Here is a 19,639-nt window from a genome sequence, read left to right as displayed (position 1 = left end):
CCACTTGGGCGGGGGGGGACTTTGATGAGTTTTTCTGAAGTACTGAATTCAATTTCACATACTGTTTCTTTTTGTTTGTTTTACCGATGCTCAAAACTGTTTGATATCAAGGAAGTGGTTTTTAATGGGAGAAAGTAAAGAATTTTCTGCATCTGATCCCCCCCGGCACAGTTTTTGTAAATGGTTCGGTCCAATACTGCGGTCTCTCCGGACACGCTCTGACTATTGAGGTGGTGACACAGCACGCGACTCTCTGAGGGGGCTTTTAATTTGAAAAGACCCTCAGACGATGAATGGACGCACGGAGAGACAGGTTTTGGTAGAAAAAAAAGGAAAAGACCAGAACAGCTGGCAAGTAAATGTGAGTGTTGAACCAGACACACTCACTATGACAACTATGAGGATGAGCCACTCTTCATCCCAGAAGACTTTCAGCAGTTGTATGTCATTGAACACGATAACACTTTGGTTGCCAGTTTGTGGAATATCCTCCTTCATCATGACACTTAAGTTTATCAGCGAGAACAATCCAACCCTTAGTAAGTCATTAATACATTTCAACGGGTTTCTGTATTTGTTATAAACTATCAGCAAATGTTAGTCAGCTGTATGTAAATGTAAATACAATAGAAAGAAAGTCTTTTAATAACACATCAGGTTTTAAATTTTAATAATCTGCTTTTAACTAAATTGTGGTCCAGATCCCCTTTTCCCAAAGGTGACTGGTCAAGCGTCCCCCTGGAGGAGTCTCCCTATTGACACACAGAAAAAGGTGCCATATTGAGGGAGGAATTTCCATGACCTTGCAAATACGTGATCTATAAAGCATTAGTCAGTGATTTAATAATTGAGCCATTAATTACAGCTATGAACCCTTTATAGAAATAAACGCTGCCTCACCAGAGACCACCTTCTGCTCCACTACATTTCACAGGGAAGTATTTTTTTCTCCATTATATTTATAATATATTTATATATATTTATATAACCAAAGATTCAGCTTTTACATACAAAACATGTGATGAGCTTATTACAAACTATTATTGATTGTAGCGTAAAATCATGAGAATATAAACAATTATGTGTATATATATATATTTTATATTGTAAATTAAAATAATATCTACCTCGACGGTGCAGTTTTTAATGCATTAACAGAGTACAGTTTTAAACACAGCAGTATTACTCTTATAAGATATTTCGAATTAATATTGAAAGTTTTACTTTACTAGCAATAGGTCAAACTACTTCTTTCACTATTGATTTTATGTTGAAATGCGACTTTTATTTGTTTGCAGCCGGTGGCTTCACCGACTAGCCCAAATGTCTCTGCTGCTTTAACCAGGCCCTTGGGTATTCCTGGCCTGTGTATCCTGAAAAGCCTCCTCCAGATGGCCTGTGCTTTCTCCTCTCGTCCCGTGATGGAATGAAAGGATCAGCTAATTAAACAAAGTCCCACATCCATGTGAACGAAGCGTGAGAGTCCTCGGGGAGAAGAGCTGCATGCAAATCAGTCCCCAGTGCTTTAAATTGTTTCCAACAAAACAGTTGCATTTCTGCAAACCATAAAGCCTTTTATTTCCACAGAACACGGACACGCTACAAATAAAAAGTCATGACAGAAACAAATAAACAAACATGCAAATCTGTAGCACAGGGCAGGGTTTCTATTGATGCAAATCAGTTCTGTGGAAATGTGTCTGTGAACCATTTCATAACAGCGGTCTATTAAAGTAAGAATGGGGCTTGACTGATGTGACCCCGAAGAAGCGTGAGAAGATGATTTGAAAAAGCAGCTTTTCAAAATTATTATAGAAAACATTAAAAAAATCCAGCCTCTGAACAGTAGCAGCTTCTTCCTTAACAATTGTTGATCCACATTGATATATATTATAAATAAATACATACTAATGATAAAAAACCAAGCACTTCCACTCAAACATCAGAAACAGAACAGGGACATTTCTAAAATATGGATAATACATTTCCTGGTTTGTCCTCAAACAAATTCTGGTATTCAAATGATAGTTAAATCCACAAAGAGATGTAAAGTCAGAAGGTGCATCTTTTTGTTTTTTTTTATGAGAATCATATGTGAGTCACATTGGTCAATCAAACATTTAACTCACAAAACAGTGAACAAAAATATTCAGGGCCACTATGGTGAGATGCTGCAGGGGCTGATGGGAGCCTGGAGGCCTCACTGCTCCGATGTCTGAGTGCGCCTCAGGTTGTCCTTCACACGGACAAACTCTGGGATCTTCTGCTGGTTCTCCCGCTGCCTGATCTCCTCCTGCTCGTACTAGCAAAACAGAGCACGAGTCAGTGTAAGGGTAGACTTTATGAGACTTACAACTCATAGACACATGAACACGGGACAAGGGGCCACACTACATGGGGCTTTTTGTGAGGGGTCACAGTCCCCAAAGGTTAGGAGACACTGGTTCAATCTTAAACCAGTGCTGACATCTGTTAAATATTATCTCCTCATGAAACAAAAGTTCCAACACGACACAACAGAAAAGGAAAATACTCAAAGTGTGAGGACTTCATAAGTGTACTCAAGTGCACTAACTACGTTGTAAAAGTTATAATATAATACTTGCATTGGCCCATAAACTCCGCCTCTGCCATGTCAAACCCTTATGGTAACACCCGCAACAAATGTGTGGTTAGGCCAAAGAGAATTTATTTGTATTTCGTCATGTTTTTCTTAGACGTCTCCCCGCTGCGTGTTATATCTGACCTCTTGCATCTTCTGCTGCCTCTTGCGGAGCTCCGTCTCCAGATCTGAGGGCCGCCGTTGAGCCATCTCCTCCTCCTTGTGCAGCTCCAGTCTGCGCTGCTCCAACACTCGCTTTAGCTCAGGTTTCTCCTCCAGCAGCAGGCCCCTACAAGGTCAGTACACACAAACACAGTCCCATCCTGCCCTGCTCCCAATCTCTGATGCTGAGAAGATCACTGGTGTTTTGAGTGTTTGACCTCCTGTACCTTTTGTGGCTGAGCAGGAGTTCGCGGTGCAGGTTCTGGTAGCTCGGTGGGTCCGCCGAGGAGCCGTTCAGCTTCCTGGGGTGGACGGTCTCGTCGCCGCTGCTGTCTGCTGTGGACTGACGGGACAGTAGCTGGAGGCCTGCAGAATTCTCTGAGGAACACAAAGCAGCGACAATCTGTTCCTTCAACTCCACACAGCCCACAAACTCTACCAACATGCCAATAAACAAAGGAAAAACACTTCTCTAACTGATTATCAGTTTGTATGTTCTTGATTAATTTGACTTTATGAGTCAAATTAATCAAGAACATAAAAGGGAAAAAAAACAATGACAATCCAAAACTGAAGCTTTGCTCAGATATAATGGAACTCGACTTAATTTGATCGAGTTCAAGCTTATTTTAACAAACAAATGAATCAATCAGTTATTTAATCAGACTGATTGATCAACAGCATTTGATGGGTTAAATAGTTGATACTTCATATTCAAATCCCCAGTGCACTATCAGATGTCAGCTGTGTGGATGTTTGTTTTAGTCTCACTATACTTTTATTTTTGAGCAATTGTGCATTAAAGTACCTTTTTTGTGACGCCCATATCCTGGTTTCTGTTGCGTGAAAGTAGAAAAAGGAAAGAATTGCTGTTAGTCATTGGACAGAGTTAAACATGTTGATGGTGTTTCTGATCTTCACCTGACTAGACCGAAGGCGTAATCAGATAAAGGCTAAAAGGGACAGTGCCTGCTGTGCTGCTTAAGCAAGTGAGCTGTGTTTACTTGGAGCCCGGATGTGACGTAACTCTGACCGTCAGATAACAGTAGCGTTAGGTTTAACCAGACTGAAATGAATATTGTTATATAAGGTAGAAAATGATGTAAATATATACTATGCTGTAGCGTCCTATGGTAACGACACCTCTGCCACACCCTCTGAAACCAGATAACTCTGAGGAGAGGATCACACTGAGCCGGGAACAGATGGCAGATGCTGTTGTTGTCTAGCCCTTCTCAGAGAGACTACAGGTTTTTCTCTTCATAAGCTGTCCAACAGAAGATCCAGGGCTGGGATGGATTCCAGCAAAATCCCTCATCCTCATGTCTCAAAACTTCTCCTTCTCTATTGCGCATGCACTCTGAATTGTTTTGTCATAACCTTAAAAGATACTTTAACCCTAAAATACATAAACACAATATTCATGTTTTGCATTTAAGTGATCAAGCTGCATAAATGATAGTAGCTAAAAAAAAATACAGTTTATTTTTGACCCCATAGTGAAGACAATGTGACAAGCAAGATGTGGCTCTATCAGTTTTCTGAACAGTGATCTGAGATCGGAGGAAGAATTTATCCACAATTATGAAATACATCTTTGGATATGGAGAACAATATCTAATGACAACTCACATATTTTTTTTAATTAATTGTCCTTATGAAGTAGATTTTGAGTAATTGATTGTCCCAGTGAAGGCATCCTGTGTCAAGACGATCTATGTTGTTGATCATATGAAGAGGAATATAAGATCTGTTGGACACATTGTTTAAAAAGTCTAAATAAGCCCTGTTACTGTTACCTCTCTCAGGCCACCAGACCAGACACTGACCTATCACTCGGACAGCAGTGAAGGCCTCAGAAATCAACTTGCAAGAACTCACTTTTTTTGCAGTTGACCCCTCCATGGCAGGAAGGTGGAGGTCCACTGTTTCGACGCAGCAGCAGTGAACCTGTTTCAGTCCATGTTTTGATAGAAAGAATCACAGCTCCTCACGTAGCCTGTTTGTCTGTCGTGTGTTTCTTTCTGTGCTCGAGTCCAACATGCTGCTGTTCACGAGGGAGCCTCAGACTCAGAGTGCCGCCTGGAAGTAGTCAATAGTGGTAGTAGATGCTGAAATCTCATTAGGGCATTCAAGATTACCTCACAACCCCAACAGGTCACAGGACGCTAGATTAGTTAATTGCCACCGACAGAAATGCAGCTTTAATCCAACGCAGCACGGCACTGTTACCAGATTTCTCCACCGCCGAGCCCATTAATACTGACTGAGACTCCAACCAAAAACGTTTTCAGGCAAAACAACATACTGTGCTCAGTATAAAGTACCGTTCAACATAAAATCACAAGACACAGACTTTGTTCATCTATTTTTATGTAGTATTATTTTTTTGGTTCATCTATTGGGACAATACAAATAATTATTTCATACTGTACAGTTTCATACATCCTACAACTGATGGGATGCGTACAGAGCTTTCAGCAAAAGCCTTTTTTCAAGTAAATGTCAAACTCAACGAAAGCGAATGGATAAAACAGATGAAAAAATTATTGAAAGCAACTTTACAAACAAAACAGATGTGCATGCATGAGTCTCTAGGTGTACTTATTGTAATGTACTGTAAATGCACCACAACGATACACACAGCAGGTTCAAAAGTGTAAATGTATGTGTATTTGTCTGTAGATGCACGTCCACAGTATGACACGTGGATTCATTCAAAGTTCATTGAGTCTTCACATTTTTAATCTTGATAATCCTGTTTCGACTTTCAATCCAGGTTCCAGGTTTTTTTCTTCACAGGAAGTGAATGAGCTGTGTCCAGATAATACTTGGACTAACAGAGAGTTGCACTTACAGACATACACCGACAGCTTGCTGTATACTTATATTGATTTACTGTGCCTATAACATTGTGTTTTATCCTGTTTTGGTCTTGCTTTGTTGTACTTCCATATTTAAACCCAATATCTTAGCTGTGTCGTTAATTTTGTTATTAAAATATTGACCGTTTGTCTTAGATGATAAACTTTCTAAAGGCTGTGAAACTGTTATTTTTGCGTTTAATAGTAAGTCATATCGACTAAAAGGAGAAAGAAGAGAACGAGTTTTCCGTTAATGGCCACACGAGGTCACTATACTTCCGGTTTCAGTTTCTCCCATGAGTCTTTGCGGCCATGTGCTATAAAGAGACCCCGGAAGTTCCGGGTCCTCCATTGAATGAATGGCGTGTGTTTGTGTCGTGTGTGGAAGAGAGAGAGCGCGTGAGTTGACTGCTTGTGTGAGTGAGTTTGTCGTATGCGTGTGTGAGAGAGTGTGTATTCGTTCTAAAAATCTACACAGTGATCTTATTTGATCTGGTCGGGCTTGGCTCGACTCTGACCGGAAATGATAGGAAAGAAGCTCTCGAGCCTCCGAGGCAATGAGCAGCTGCATCACGAAAAGCCAGAGCCTACCACTGCTTCTTGTTGTGGTTGGAGATGATGATTTGATCAGATATACTAGTTCACTGCGGTGTTGAGTTCATCTCAAACCTCCGCTTTGGACAATGAGTAAAGAGGCGATTCTGATCTTACCACAACAGCAGCAGCAGTGAGGAGGGGAGGCTGGACTGAGTTTGGAACTTATCTCGTTCCAAGATGCCGCCATGATGTGAGAAGCAGCGAGGGGGGTTACCTTGTTTTTACCTGAGAGGGTGCGAAACTCGTGTTAAGCCTCGCAAAGAAATGCAAGAGACAAATGAGCATACATGCTTTTTACCTATGACTGGGCAACAAACTGTTGAATGATGATTTTATCAGTCAAACTCAACCGAGATAAAATGATGTAAATCAATCTATTTGTATTTGTGTAGCCCATTTTCACAGTTTTCCTCATGACCTGATTATAGCAAACCTGTTAATATCTCGTTTATATATATTACACAGCACACAAAGCACTCTACAAATTAAAAAAGTGAAATAACATCGAATAAGTCATAAAACAAGGACTAAACGTGACAAATAATTTAATACCAGCCATTTCAATAATACAGAATCCGGACTGTAGTTTGATGAAAGTACTTTTTGTGTATTGGTACAAAGGTAGCAAGCTATACTGAGTGAGTCTGCTGTTTTTACATTGACTGGTGTTTAGTTCCTATGTGCTCTTATTTTAGAAGCCCCCCCCCCCCCCCCCCCCCCCCCCCCCCCCAGAATAAATCAAACTATTTGTAGTAGTATACTTCTGGTGAAACAACTTGTTTCGCTGCCCTCAAGTGACCTTATGATCCTATCAGTAAAAGTGATGGAAGGTTTTACCACAGAGTGTACCCACAATCCATATCAGGCCCGGTCACAGGTATGTAACCAAGAAGTATTAGTAATTAAGTTAAAATTAAAAGCTTTATGATAGATTTTACGATATTACATTGTGCTGCTTTTATTTGTGTGTAACTTCTCCATTTAAATAAAATCTTTGTCTTCATCCAAAATAGCAGCAAAAGGCTATTTATTTATATTGCATAGAACTCACGTATAATCAATAACGCATTGTCTACACTTTCCTTTTATTCTATTACTTTAACAATATTTATGGCCTAGTAACCAACTACATTTGAACCAGAATTTTTAATTTAAACACAGATTTGTTTAGATTTAGTTTGTTGTCAAACCAGAGTAATTTTCCACATGGGTTTAAATTATTTGGAATAGTTTTTACAGATGTAACTGGCACACCAGTAATAGATTAAGGGTTAGTTTTGATTTCTTTGCTTTTGTCATCTTTACAGATACCAAAATTCCTTAAATCTGAATCTTTCTTTGCTTAACTGCTTAAACATTGACAGAAGAGGAAAACAACGTATATAAAGAGTTTATTTTACTTTGCGTCTATGAATGTGGAAATAAACTAAGAAAACAATGAAATAACAACAAAGAACATGTGTTCAAAATAAGATATAAATTTAATATGAGGTTTCAGAGAAGCAGAAAAAAACTTAGCCGACGCACAAAAGGTTCACTGAGCATCTTTATCGTATCTAAATCACGTTAAACATCAAATAACGTTTTACAATGTGAGTCGAGGGGTTAATGAGCAGCAAGAAATGTCGGAGATCTCGCGATAATGAACGTGAGTTTTTACGACGACGTCGACCTAAACACACGTGACCCACATTGTCCAACCAGCTGTCAACAACAACGGGGCAAAGCGCGGGAGGGAGGACCCCACATGTAGCGCTACAAACAGGAAGCTGGTGTTTTTATTTTAACTTCTTTTAACCATGGCGTCGTCCGTCAAACGGCCGCGGTCGTCACAAGCTCACTGCAGCTCACAGACCAGCGTCACCAGCAGGGTCGAGGGGGAGGGTCGCTTCGTTGAAGGATCCATTCTTCGCATCACCATGAAAAACTTCCTGTAAGTTACCTCCCCTCAACTGCCAGTCAACAACCCGGACCGGTGCTAGCTGCACTGCTACGGTAACATGTCTGCCTGTTACAACCGGGGGTACTGGCCCCTGTGTGAGCAGGACACAGTCGTGCACGTACAGAGCTAAAGCAGAAGACTGTTAGTAAAGATGGACGATGTGTTTGCTCAACAAAGTGAAGCCGAAGCGATTCCCTTTCTTCCCCCCCGGTAGCCGGCTTCTCTAAAGCTCATAAACCCCGCCTCCTCCATGTGAGTGGATGGGGCACGGACCACACAAAGTAAGTTAGTTAAACATGTCTATATCACACTGATGTAAGCTCAAGGGCTCATCCTCCCCATAGACAGTAGATGTGTCTCAATTCAAGGACTGCCTCCTTGCGAGGCTGCATCTGAAAAACCAGTGCGCCACAGCGGTGAGACTGGGTGGTCACATTTCCAAAACACTTTCAAATGTGGCATATTAGTGTGTCCGTTCATCCCTGAGAAACAAAACTCCCGGACCAACCTATCATTGCACTTTTGTGACCAACTGTTTGTCAAAGAGATATCGGTGCGGGCAAGCGACGAGACGTCCAGTGCCTGAGTATCACGTTGCATCGGCCCGTCTGTTCTTCACAGACAGACACCCAGCGGATGCACATAAGCAAATATTAAGCATTTAGTATCAAATCAAGGTGATTTGCAGCATTTTTCCCTGAGTCGATTGTTTAGCAGAGGCACATGTCTAATGATCAGTTTAGTCTGTTGATCAAACCCTGAACTGATGATACATGAAATGGATCTGCTCTCATTCATTGACACAGCACTTCTACATTGTCAGTAGATGTGCTCTTAGGGAAAACCTTTAATATTTGCTCTGAACTTTGACAGAACCTATGACCTCTCTGTGCTGCATCCTGGACCTAATCTGAACATGATTGTTGGAGCTAATGGAACTGGCAAATCCAGCATTGTGTGTGCCATCTGTCTGGGCCTGGCAGGCAAGACCGCTATCCTGGGCAGAGGCGACAAGGTACACAGCAGAGCAACAATGTAGTTACATTTAATCAAACCTTGGTTTCTTGAATTGCATCATCCAAGGCTGACATGTAGGTTTTCATCTGAGAGGAATAGCACAACTGTTCTCTTTAATACACTGTTATTATAATGTCATTCATCGTCCTCTTGCACAGAGAGAATCACCCAGTCTAATTATTACAAACTTATATTAGCTGACAAATACTTTTGATAATAATGATGCCTGTTAAAAAGATTTGTCTCTGTTTGCTTTTTGTAGGTTGGGCTTTATGTCAAACGTGGATGCACTAAGGGATTTATTGAGATTGAACTGTAAGTCATGTGAAATCAATTGAGCACACACACACAAACAAACACACACAGAGTTGTTACTAGGAAAGGTAAGCTTTGAGATATAGTAAATTGAATCCATTTGTGTTGCATTTGTTCTGAGGAACCAGTTTAGAATATTAAACCTTTGTGATGTAATTTAGCAAAAAATAAACATATTTCATGATCTAATGAATCATATTTGAATAACATTCTGTCCATTCTGACCAGTGCTATGTTTACCTGATTGTGTGAGCACACCCCCTTGTTGTGATTGAAGGTACAAGGTTGGTGGTAACTTGGTGATCCACAGAGAGATCCATGTGGAGAACAATCAGTCTCAGTGGATGTTGAACGGAAGACCCAGTAACCAGAAAACTGTGGAAGAGGAGGTTAAAGCTCTGCACATCCAAGTCAGCAACCTCTGCCAGTTTCTGCCTCAGGTATGACGTTATGCTTAATTAATCCTGTTATGTGGCAAGATAGTTGAACAGCACAAAAGTAGATGTGCTGAAATGTCTTAGCTCTAAGAAGTTAAAAGCTCATGTTTTTCTTAGAAGCCATATCCGATTGACTTTTTACTCACCATTTTCCATTGATGTGGCTGGTTTGTCCTTAAAGGAAAAGGTGGGGGAGTTTGCCAAAATGTCCAAAATTGAGTTGCTAGAAGCAACTGAGAAGTCAGTGGGACCCCCAGAGATGTATGAGTACCACTGTAAGCTCAAAAACTTTCGCAACAAGGAAAGAGAACTGGAGGTAAAGTCCTTTATTTAATGGGAAATGCTTTGGATACAAAATGTTGTTGTTGACCTAAAGGTTTACTAGTGTAAACTAGAGGTTTGTTTCCCCTTAGAACGCTGTGAAAGACAAGGTCAGCTTCATGGAGAAGGCCAAGCAGAGGCACGAGAGGAACAAACTGGATGTGAACCGTTACTACGAAAAGAAGAGACATCTTGACGTGATCCTGCTGCTTCAGAAGAAGAAACCGTGGGTGGTGAGTGGTTGAAACAAAACACAAGAAAGGGGGAGTATGAACATTGTACGCAGTCAGACTACACTGAATTTGTTCCCTCTGACTTTAGGAGTATGAGACCACCCGTAAGGAGCTGGAAGATGCAAAGAAGGAGCGAGATGAGGCTAAAAAGCAGCTCTCTGCCCTGAAGCAGGCCCAGACACCCATGCTGAGGAAGATCCAGCAGATTGACGACAAACTGAAGCCCACAGATGCACAAATAAAGTCTATGGTAAAAAGGCAAATATTGATAGACTGAGTGATGTATCTGAAGAGTCCCTGTCAGGTCTTGTAGAAGAAATGTGGGAAGTTATTTTATTTTCGGTAGAGCTGTAGAATACCCTTGAATTAAGTTTGTCTACTTCTTTAAATGTAGTTGTATGATCAATGTACTAGACATTAACATTAAATGAAGAGCTATTGTCTCGTGCTGCTACCCATGACTATAGACTGAGAATATTTCGTAAACGTAAAATAACCATGTGTAAATCAGGAACAAATCAAATTACTTACAATGTTTTTGGTTTACTATTGTTATTAGAAATCAAAGGCCTGGGTGGTCAGCATGTTTCTCTACAGTGATATGAACGCTGAAATGTATTATTTGTGATATCATGACAGTTGACATGCGTTAAACATTTTTCAGACTGCCGCCATTAAAGAAGCATCAAACAGGTGCAAACAGAAACAAGATCAGTTGGATGGAAAAGAAAGAGAGGTACCACTTCAGCTTTGTGACTGAACAAAACATTAAAAGTCAGATTTGATTCAGTTTTTTTTAACTGTGTCAAGAACACAAACATGTCATTATACACTATATATACTTCCATCTTAGATTCGTCAGCCAAGAATGCTCATGTAAATTTGTTTTTGTAATTAAGCAAATTAAAAGCAAATATTCATTTTTTGAGGAGGTTCAGATTGATTTCAGTTAATTTGAAAATGGTATGCTTTGTTAGTACAGTATAGTCCCACCTAATAACTTTTAAGTTGTCCATATCTGAGTACAAAGTAGCCTTGATCTGCAGTTTAATGTTTCTCATAATGAATAACAACTCTCCTTTGCAGATAGACGATACTAAGCAAATACTGAATCTCAAGCAAAAGGAGGCGGAAGACCAACAGAAGCGACTCAGCAACACCAGACGCACGATCGATGACTTGAAGACAGAGCTCGCCAAAGTCGGCGACCAACAAGATGTGACGCCTCAGATCAATGCCATCAATGTTGAGCTGAGAAGCATCCAGGAGGAGAGAGCCAAGATTGAAGGAGAGGGGGCTGACCTTCGAAGGGAGAGGAACAACGTCTTTGCTGAGTCCAGGAGTGAGTGTTGTTCACAGCGTCCTCTGGACCACAACACAATGCTACTTGCTCAGGGACTTGAACTCTGCCTTTGTCTGTAACACACAGGGTTGGTTTCATGTAGATTATGTTTATTCATTTTCATGGCCAGTGTTGGAGAGGAAGCTCAATGACATGAGCAACATGATGAACGCCAAAGAGGAAAAGCTGCGAGGACGCCACAGGGACACACATTCTGCTCTCCAGTGGCTCAGGAAGAACAGAAGTATGTTTGCTGGGAATGTTCATGAGCCCATGATGCTGATGGTGAGTATCAGTGAACCATGTTTAGCATTGTTTCAGAACATTTAGTAAATGGATAATAACACACTATAATATAGTTGTAAGAAGATTTATTTTTTTCAAATACTGTACATACAAGAATGCACACACGATGAAGATAAGTGAGTTCAGTTCCGTCAGGTTCAGAGGTAACATCTGAGGTAAATGGGAATAAAAAAGTAAGGACACGTTACCTTAAGAAACTGAAACCTGGTTGGTTTACTGATCAGAATTGTGATGACATTTTGTTTTATCAGCCGTGTATTAATTCTTTCATTATTTGTCAGATCAATGTCAAAGATCCTCGTTTCGCCAAGTATGTGGAAACTCACATCCCGTTCCGCGACCTGCGGTCGTTTGTCTTTGAGAGGAAAGACGACATGGAGTTGTTCATGACTGAGGTCAGCGTTATACAGAGCGCAAATTCCATTTAACCTTAACGTCCGACGATCCCAACTTAGTGTGAGGAAGTTTACCCTCCCAAAACCAAAACTGTACACTCTTTACCTTCAGGTCCGTGACAAATTGAACTTGAAGGTGAATTCCATTTCTGCTCCGGAGAGATCTTATGCTAACGACCAGCCATCCCTACGTATCGAATCTCTGAGGTGAGAGAAGAATAATTAATGTAACAAGGAATAAAATCAACATGAACTGTATACATTTGTGTAGGTCTCTTTATTTGTATGGTTTTATCTCTGCTCTTGACCATTAAGTTTCGTACAAATTAAAAAAAGTGTACATATTCGCAGGCGTTTCGGGTTCTACTCCTACCTGCGTGAGATGTTCGATGCTCCTGATGAGGTTATGAGTTTCCTTTGTCACCAGTACAAGGTGCATGACGTCCCAGTTGGCAATGATCAAACCAAAGCATTGATCAAAACGGTACGTCTGTCTTTCCACATAAAGTCTTCAGAACAGAACACCGAAATTATGATGGTAGAAACAGGATTTACTGGATGTCAGTGATGTCTGTAAAAATGCAACACCCATAAAATTACACTCCCATCACTCCTAAATTGAATTGGTATGTCAGGTTTAATTTTCAAGTTGGGTGAGCGCCAAACTTTCTGTGCATTTTCTCTCTCAAAGGTGATTGAGGAGCCCTACCTGAAGGTGTTATACACGACAGAGGAGAGGTACACGGTCAAGAGGTCTCAGTACTCTAAAAAGATGATCACCAGCAACTCTGCAGTGAACCCTTCTCAGTTCCTCAATATCACTGTGGATGCTGAGGGGAAACTGGAGCTGGAGCAGCAGATGAAGGTGAGATGCTGCAGCAACTATCTTCCAAACACTTTTCTTTAATGATTTGTTAGTAGGAAATCTGGCATTTCTCGATATGTACTGTGCCTTAAGAACTGTGTGTTAAGATCTTCATTGTTAACACCCACTGTGACCAGGCCTGTGAACTGAAGTTACGAGACATTGAAGAACGGATCAAGGGCCTGCAGAAGGAAGTCACCGTCCTGGAGCGTCGAGACAATGAGCTGTTGGCCGAGAAAAAGCATCTCTCTGAAGTAAAGGGCAAAAAGAGACAACTGGAGCAGAAAATCAGTACCAAACAAGACAGGTAACGGTGTAACATGAACAGTAAAGTCTTGTGTTTACATAACTTAAGTTTTCGACGATCTCTTTAAAGATGTGTTAAGGCTGTTATACACTTCACCATTGTGAACATTTATACTTGGTGTATAAAAGCACTGTTCAGACCTGGTTTTATACATCGGTCCAGTGAGATCCAATCACAAGACAGCATCTAGTTTGTCTGTACACAACTTCAGTGACAATGTGCCCTGGTTGTGTCTGCTTTGACGACTTATGATCAGATTTTACTTCCACTTTCCTGCTCCATATGCAAATATTCATGATGACAATGCAACTTCAGGAGGGACTGATAAAAAGGATTTGCTTTGGGTGCTGAGTGTTGTAAAGATGTGTTTGGTTAATTGCGAAAGTGTAGCGGTTCAGTTGAGTAGGTGATGTAGAACACCAGTTAGCTTTATACTGCAATGTAGAAAAGAGAGATATCAGAGGAAATGATGTGTTAGCTCAATGAACGTATTGCAGAATAAGAGTGTTTTTATGCAAATGAATAAACCAGCCCTTATATGTTGTATCTCCCTCCTCGTGTGTTTAGTCTCCAGCATTTGGAGCACAATGTCATTGACCTGAATGAAGTTGAGAAGGGGATTAAAGAGAAAATTGCAGCTGTCAATTCACAGAAGGTTTCCATCGTAGCAGAGTTCATGGCCCAAATTAAGGTATGGCTACATTAGGTTGTTCACACAATAAGAACTGTGGCAAGATGACCTTGCTGACATTTTCTCCTCCCTTCTTTTTTTTTTATGTGATATGTCACTTTAGGATTTAGCTAGATCTACAATAAATTTCTGGCAGAAATTAGGTCTTGCATTTTGACCAAATGCAGAGAAAGACGGCTTATAATTAGATTAGTTTATGATAGATTTTTTTCATGTTATTTTTGTAAGATTGCACACCTATCCTCATGATTTCTCTTGCCATTGTCTGTCTTTATGTCTTTGACTGTCATCGTGCTCTTTTCGGCGTCTGTAGATGAGAGCCAAGCTCACTATGGAGAAGGCGTACCTGGCTCTGGACACGGTGGGGCTGATGAAAGAGAAGGCCAAGCTGGAGAATGACTGTAGAGAAGGTGCCTCGGAACTTAAGTCCACGGATGTAAGTGTCTCACATAAAAGGCAGGATGGATTAAACACATTGCTCACTGAAAGGAAAAGGGGTAATGCCAGAATTTGTCCTGCAGGGCTCTCCATGATATTCCCTCATTTATTTCACTGGCTTATATAATCCTATTAAGACCTGAGGCACCCAACAAATCACACTCTAAAGCCTACGCATTGTTTGAAAACAACCACCTGAACCTGAGGGTTTTCTGAAGAACTGACAGAATTGGCAACATTCGAAAATAGGTTTATTTTTCAGCCACAGACAGATTCAGCTCCTGCCCCCTAGCTTTAAAGCCCAGTGTGCTCTGATTGGCCAGCTCGTGTTGAGCTCATGTACGTCAGGACGAAAGGAAACGGTGAACAGATGACGCTGCAATTAAACACAATACTGACTATTATTTTAAATCATTTTAAAAGTATATTCACGCATCCTTTCTAAATAGATTAAATGTCCTTGTGTTCTTGCAGCAAAAGTGCCAGCGTCTGGAGCAGAGGAAGGTTCAGCTGACAGAACAATGCAAAGGCCTGTTGAAGAGAGGGAAGTCGATCTGTAGGCTGCAGCCTAATGAGTCCTTACCTGAAGACCTGTGTAACGTTAGTGCTGAACAGTCTTATCACTGCATTCACTTTTAGACGATTATCCTGTACTGCAGGATAATCACAACTGTGTACAACTGTTCAACATAAAAAACCCAGATTCATAATGCTTTAAAAAATGTTAATGGTTCATGTTATGTTAACGCAGGCATTCAGCAAGCTGCCAGACACACTGGATGAGATCGATGCCATGCTGAATGAGGAGCACTCCAGAGCCGAGTGCTTCACTGGCCTCAGTGAAAGTGTAAGAATCAGGAGTGCTTAATGTTTTACAAACTCAATTATGTTCATTCTCAGGAGGCAGTTAGAATTCTTTCTTAGCCTGGAAATCATGGAAGAAATACAGATCATTTTCTTTCACGATTGGCAGTATCTTCCAAATTGAAGTATTTGTAAAGTCATGAGTTTAATCATAGCACCAATACTTAGGAAACATTTTCAATAATGATTTAAATGCTTATGTATTGATTTGGACACATTAAACTGCTGTATAAGAAATTTCTACAGAAAAGTGTGATCAGAACAAATGAGGAGTTTTCTGCCCATTAAATGATTTGTTGTGTTTTCCAGAGTGTGAATGTTTGTCACGTTAATTCTTTCTGCTGTGAAGGTTGTTGACGAGTACAACAAGAGAGAGCAGGAGATCAAAAATCTGGAGAAAGAGCTGCAAGATAAGAGCACCGCTCTAGACACCTACCGACAGAGCATAGCTGAGGTCTGCAACTATATATTATTACTATAATTATTATTATCATGAGGTTTTTCAAATAATGCTTCAGTCTGTTCTTCTTTAAATAACAGATATGCCACCTTGTGTATAAATGGATGTAAAGAGATGTTGTTTGTGTCACAGGCGAAGGAATGTTGGCTGAACCCTCTGAAGCAGCTTGTTGAACAGATAAACGTGAAGTTCAGTGACTTCTTTCGCTCCATGCAGTGTGCGGGTGAGGTCGATCTGCACACGGAGAACGAGGTAAATACAGACACACACTCTTGATTAAAGGAGGTATTTTGTTGATATATTGGGCACAAATGTATTTCAAATGTTATAGATGGCCTTCTTAAAACCTTAAAGGGGACATATAATGCCCATTTTACGACAAAATGGGCATTTTTACCCTGAGTAAAACAGCCCTCCTCAGATGGACCTGTTTTGATGCCCCTAACCGGGCCGGTGGAGCCCGGCTAGCGTTAGCTTGCTCGTCCAAGGCCATGTAGCGAGACTCCCTACATGGGCATGGTGTGACTATGACGTTTATTTCGGTCAGTTTTTGGGACGGTAGACATGCCAGATACCCAAAATAACGTGTAGAGGCACTACAAAAGTAGAATTTCAATAATATATCCCCTTCAATGCCTGAATCGCACAGGACCCATGTGCAGCCAATGGTGGTTCAGACTAAAGTGCTAGCTTGAGTGCTTTTACTTTGAAACCGGTACAAAACATAATGTGACATATTCTACTGACATTGAAACTGTGGTAAAAGATCCTTTTCACTGTCTATTTTGCTGTAAAGCTTATACGGTACATGGAAATAAATAGGTAATTGAATCTGTGTGGTTGCTTTCCGACACGTGTTCCGCTTACGATGTGGACTGGGCATAAATTGTAATTTCCATCGTTCAACCACGTCTGTCTCAAACTTTTCAGTAATAAGGAAAACGTGAACATTCATTTGTGTCAAATGTAACATTTTGAATGTCTTGTATTTAGTTTTATACACGTTTATCTATTACTCAGCACAACATATGTGCTACAACTGAAACACCAGGCAGTTCAAACTCTGCTTTATTGTACAATTTACCTCTGAATAGTGGATACTACTCTACCTCTGGCAAGAGGACTGAAGAAGAATGAAAGGGAAGAATAGGAGCATTCAAAGGACACGTTTGGAATAAAATGTGTTATTATATCAACACAGTGACAAAGCTGTTTGTCCACTGCAGGAGGAGTACGACAAATATGGGATCCGTATTCGGGTTAAGTTTCACAGCAAGAGTCAGCTTCACGAGCTGACGGCCCACCATCAGAGCGGAGGAGAGCGGAGTGTCACCACCATGCTCTACCTCATGGCCCTGCAGGAGCTCAACCTCTGCCCCTTCAGAGTGGTGGATGAGATCAACCAGGTAGCTAACGCACACACACAAACACACCAAAGACTAAGAAGTTTGTTAGTAAGTAAATAATCCAAGTGTATACAGAACAAACTCTGACATTAGATTGCCTAAAACATACTTGGTGTTTGAAGTATGAAAACAGAAAGTAAACAGAAAAGTTCAAAGAAGTGGAAGAAAGATGATAAACCCTGACAGCAGTGGAGAAAAAAAGAAGTTGCTTTGATGTCATCAGTCAAAATGAAGATTGTTCTGCACCTCTTCACGTTATGAACGATCAACTATTAGCAAAGTGGCAAACTTGTCCCTTTTCTCTGTGTCTCCAAAATGAACAATGATGCAGACTGATTTGGAAGGATCAAAAGTTCATACCCACTTCCTGTATTCAATAATTTCATAACAACTTTGTAACTGTACATATTGATTGATTCTTTTGTCACCTTTTTACGCCCCTTGATTGTACGAGTATCTCAAAAACGTGAATTCCGCGTCACTGCTCCCTTGTTGAGTGTGTTTCTCTTCTGTGTGTAGGGGATGGATCCTGTAAATGAGAGGAGAGTCTTTGACATTGTCGTCCGAACAGCCTGCAAAGAGACCACGTCCCAGTACTTTTTCATAACCCCCAAGGTGAGTGTTGTTACCTTCTAATGAGTCAAGAGTCTGATCTCATTGTGTGTTTGTACATCTTTACATTATATACTATTTCCCCTTCCTCATACTGATTGATATGCCTGAATTTTCAGTATTACAGCTACCAAGTACAGATCTCCAACAAAACAACATATTTGAACAGCCGTATGATACTTACCCTGTATTGAAGAGATGTGAAAAACAAATATAGAGAATAAATATCATAGAACATCTTTTATTATCTAGTTTGACATTTATAACCAAACATCTGTATCTTCAACAAAAAAATGCTTGTTCCAGAGTTTTCTGGTTGTAAGTAGTGCATATGGTGCACATTGCCATTTTTAGCTAACAATCAACTACCAGACATTCCTTTGCTGCTCTAAAAACTGTACTCTCCAGTGGCAGTGCAATGCAGCTGCTCTTTTGGAGCGGCAAATAAGAAGTGATTTATGGGAAAAGAAATTGCTGTTTTATTATATTATTAGTGAAACTAATATTCTTTAAAGTGAAAGATTCACATCCCTGTCGATGCCAGACCTGGGATTTTGAGCATTTTCAGAGGCCTTTCTGAAGCTGGTGCCGGAACATCTCCACTGAATTTGTTATCTAAAGAGGTTGCTCATAGTGACAGACCCACACCAGAAACAACAACAAAGTTAGCAAGTTAACATAGTCGAGAATTAAGCTGCTAAAGAAACAGAATTAAGAGTAAATATTGCCAGACACATGGTTCTAAATTAAATGTTTGACTTGCTTCATATCTGAATGATTGTGTAGGCTGGCATCTGATGTGTCCTGCTGCATTTAATGACCAGAAAGTCAGTTAATACCGTTTTTAAATGTTCTGCTGTATTATATTCATGCACACGAGTCTGCACTCTTCTTTTTCCTGAACTTCGTCTCCCACTTTGCGTCTCCAGCTGCTGCAGAACCTCCAGTACGCCGAGGAGATGACCATCCTGTTTGTCCATAACGGCCCCAACATGCTTGCTCCCAACCAGTGGGACGAGAGGGCCTTCATCAGACGGGCATTGAAGAGAAAAACCTCGACATGAATCCATCCAAAATGTACAATGAACAAATGTACAATTGGGTATTTGAAAGATGAGGTTATGACTTATACTGAGGTAGTTTTAAATTTTTAAATGAGACTGACATTTAGAAAAAACTGGTTTACTGAGAGAAAAATAATTCTTGAGCGGATTTGCTGCAGCGTTTGCACATTTGTTTGTCCATGCAGCAACATGGTAATATGTGCAAAGTTCCTTGCATATTTATATATTTGAATAAAATGTTCTGCTGTTTTTATTTAAAATGGGTATATTCATTTTGTTTTTTATTTGATGTCTCACCTGAAAACCTCAGTCTGCAGTGCAGCATCAAGTAGGTGACTATTTAACTGAAAAATAGGATACGCATTAAAAAACATTCCTGCTATTAAACTAACCAAATGT

At 40.4% G+C, this 19,639-nt stretch overlaps 2 protein-coding genes and 1 non-coding gene across 4 annotated transcripts; 2 read left to right on the top strand and 1 right to left on the bottom strand.

The window, feature by feature from the left end:
• Nucleotides 1-1,265: 1,265 nt before the first annotated feature.
• On the bottom strand, nucleotides 1,266-4,843 carry zgc:195245 (uncharacterized protein LOC565483 homolog). The gene is made up of 5 exons (XM_062392307.1): nucleotides 4,646-4,843; nucleotides 3,573-3,600; nucleotides 2,992-3,142; nucleotides 2,747-2,891; nucleotides 1,266-2,302 (listed from the first exon to the last, which is right to left on the bottom strand). The coding sequence occupies exons 1-5, from the start codon at nucleotides 4,667-4,669 to the stop codon at nucleotides 2,201-2,203; spliced, it is 450 nt and encodes a 149-aa protein (XP_062248291.1). The 5' UTR covers nucleotides 4,670-4,843; the 3' UTR covers nucleotides 1,266-2,200.
• A 1,128-nt stretch (nucleotides 4,844-5,971) lies between these two features.
• On the top strand, nucleotides 5,972-6,338 carry LOC133957901 (small Cajal body-specific RNA 2). Its single transcript, XR_009921664.1, has one exon. It is a non-coding gene; the product is annotated as a small Cajal body-specific RNA 2 (non-coding RNA).
• Nucleotides 6,339-7,931: 1,593 nt separating this feature from the next.
• On the top strand, nucleotides 7,932-19,636 carry smc5 (structural maintenance of chromosomes 5). Of its 2 annotated transcripts, none has more exons than XM_062391985.1 (24): nucleotides 7,932-8,158; nucleotides 9,041-9,182; nucleotides 9,447-9,499; nucleotides 9,777-9,939; nucleotides 10,118-10,252; nucleotides 10,350-10,490; nucleotides 10,579-10,740; nucleotides 11,155-11,226; nucleotides 11,577-11,832; nucleotides 11,963-12,117; nucleotides 12,420-12,533; nucleotides 12,646-12,740; nucleotides 12,885-13,017; nucleotides 13,225-13,398; nucleotides 13,536-13,705; nucleotides 14,273-14,396; nucleotides 14,710-14,832; nucleotides 15,309-15,434; nucleotides 15,586-15,681; nucleotides 16,048-16,152; nucleotides 16,291-16,410; nucleotides 17,385-17,564; nucleotides 18,084-18,179; nucleotides 19,106-19,636. In XM_062391985.1, the coding sequence occupies exons 1-24, from the start codon at nucleotides 8,025-8,027 to the stop codon at nucleotides 19,238-19,240; spliced, it is 3,204 nt and encodes a 1,067-aa protein (XP_062247969.1). In that variant the 5' UTR covers nucleotides 7,932-8,024; the 3' UTR covers nucleotides 19,241-19,636. The 2 variants fall into 2 exon arrangements, with proteins under 2 accessions (XP_062247969.1, XP_062247970.1); XM_062391986.1 differs by lacking the exon at nucleotides 7,932-8,158 and adding an exon at nucleotides 8,224-8,448.
• Nucleotides 19,637-19,639: the final 3 nt, after the last annotated feature.

The sequence above is a fragment of the Platichthys flesus genome, chromosome 7 (genome assembly GCF_949316205.1).
Source record: "Platichthys flesus chromosome 7, fPlaFle2.1, whole genome shotgun sequence".
In the NCBI taxonomy this organism is placed as follows: Eukaryota; Metazoa; Chordata; class Actinopteri; order Pleuronectiformes; family Pleuronectidae; genus Platichthys; species Platichthys flesus.
The sequence above is the reverse complement of the archived record's forward strand: the minus strand, read 5'-3'. Positions and strand labels throughout refer to the sequence as shown.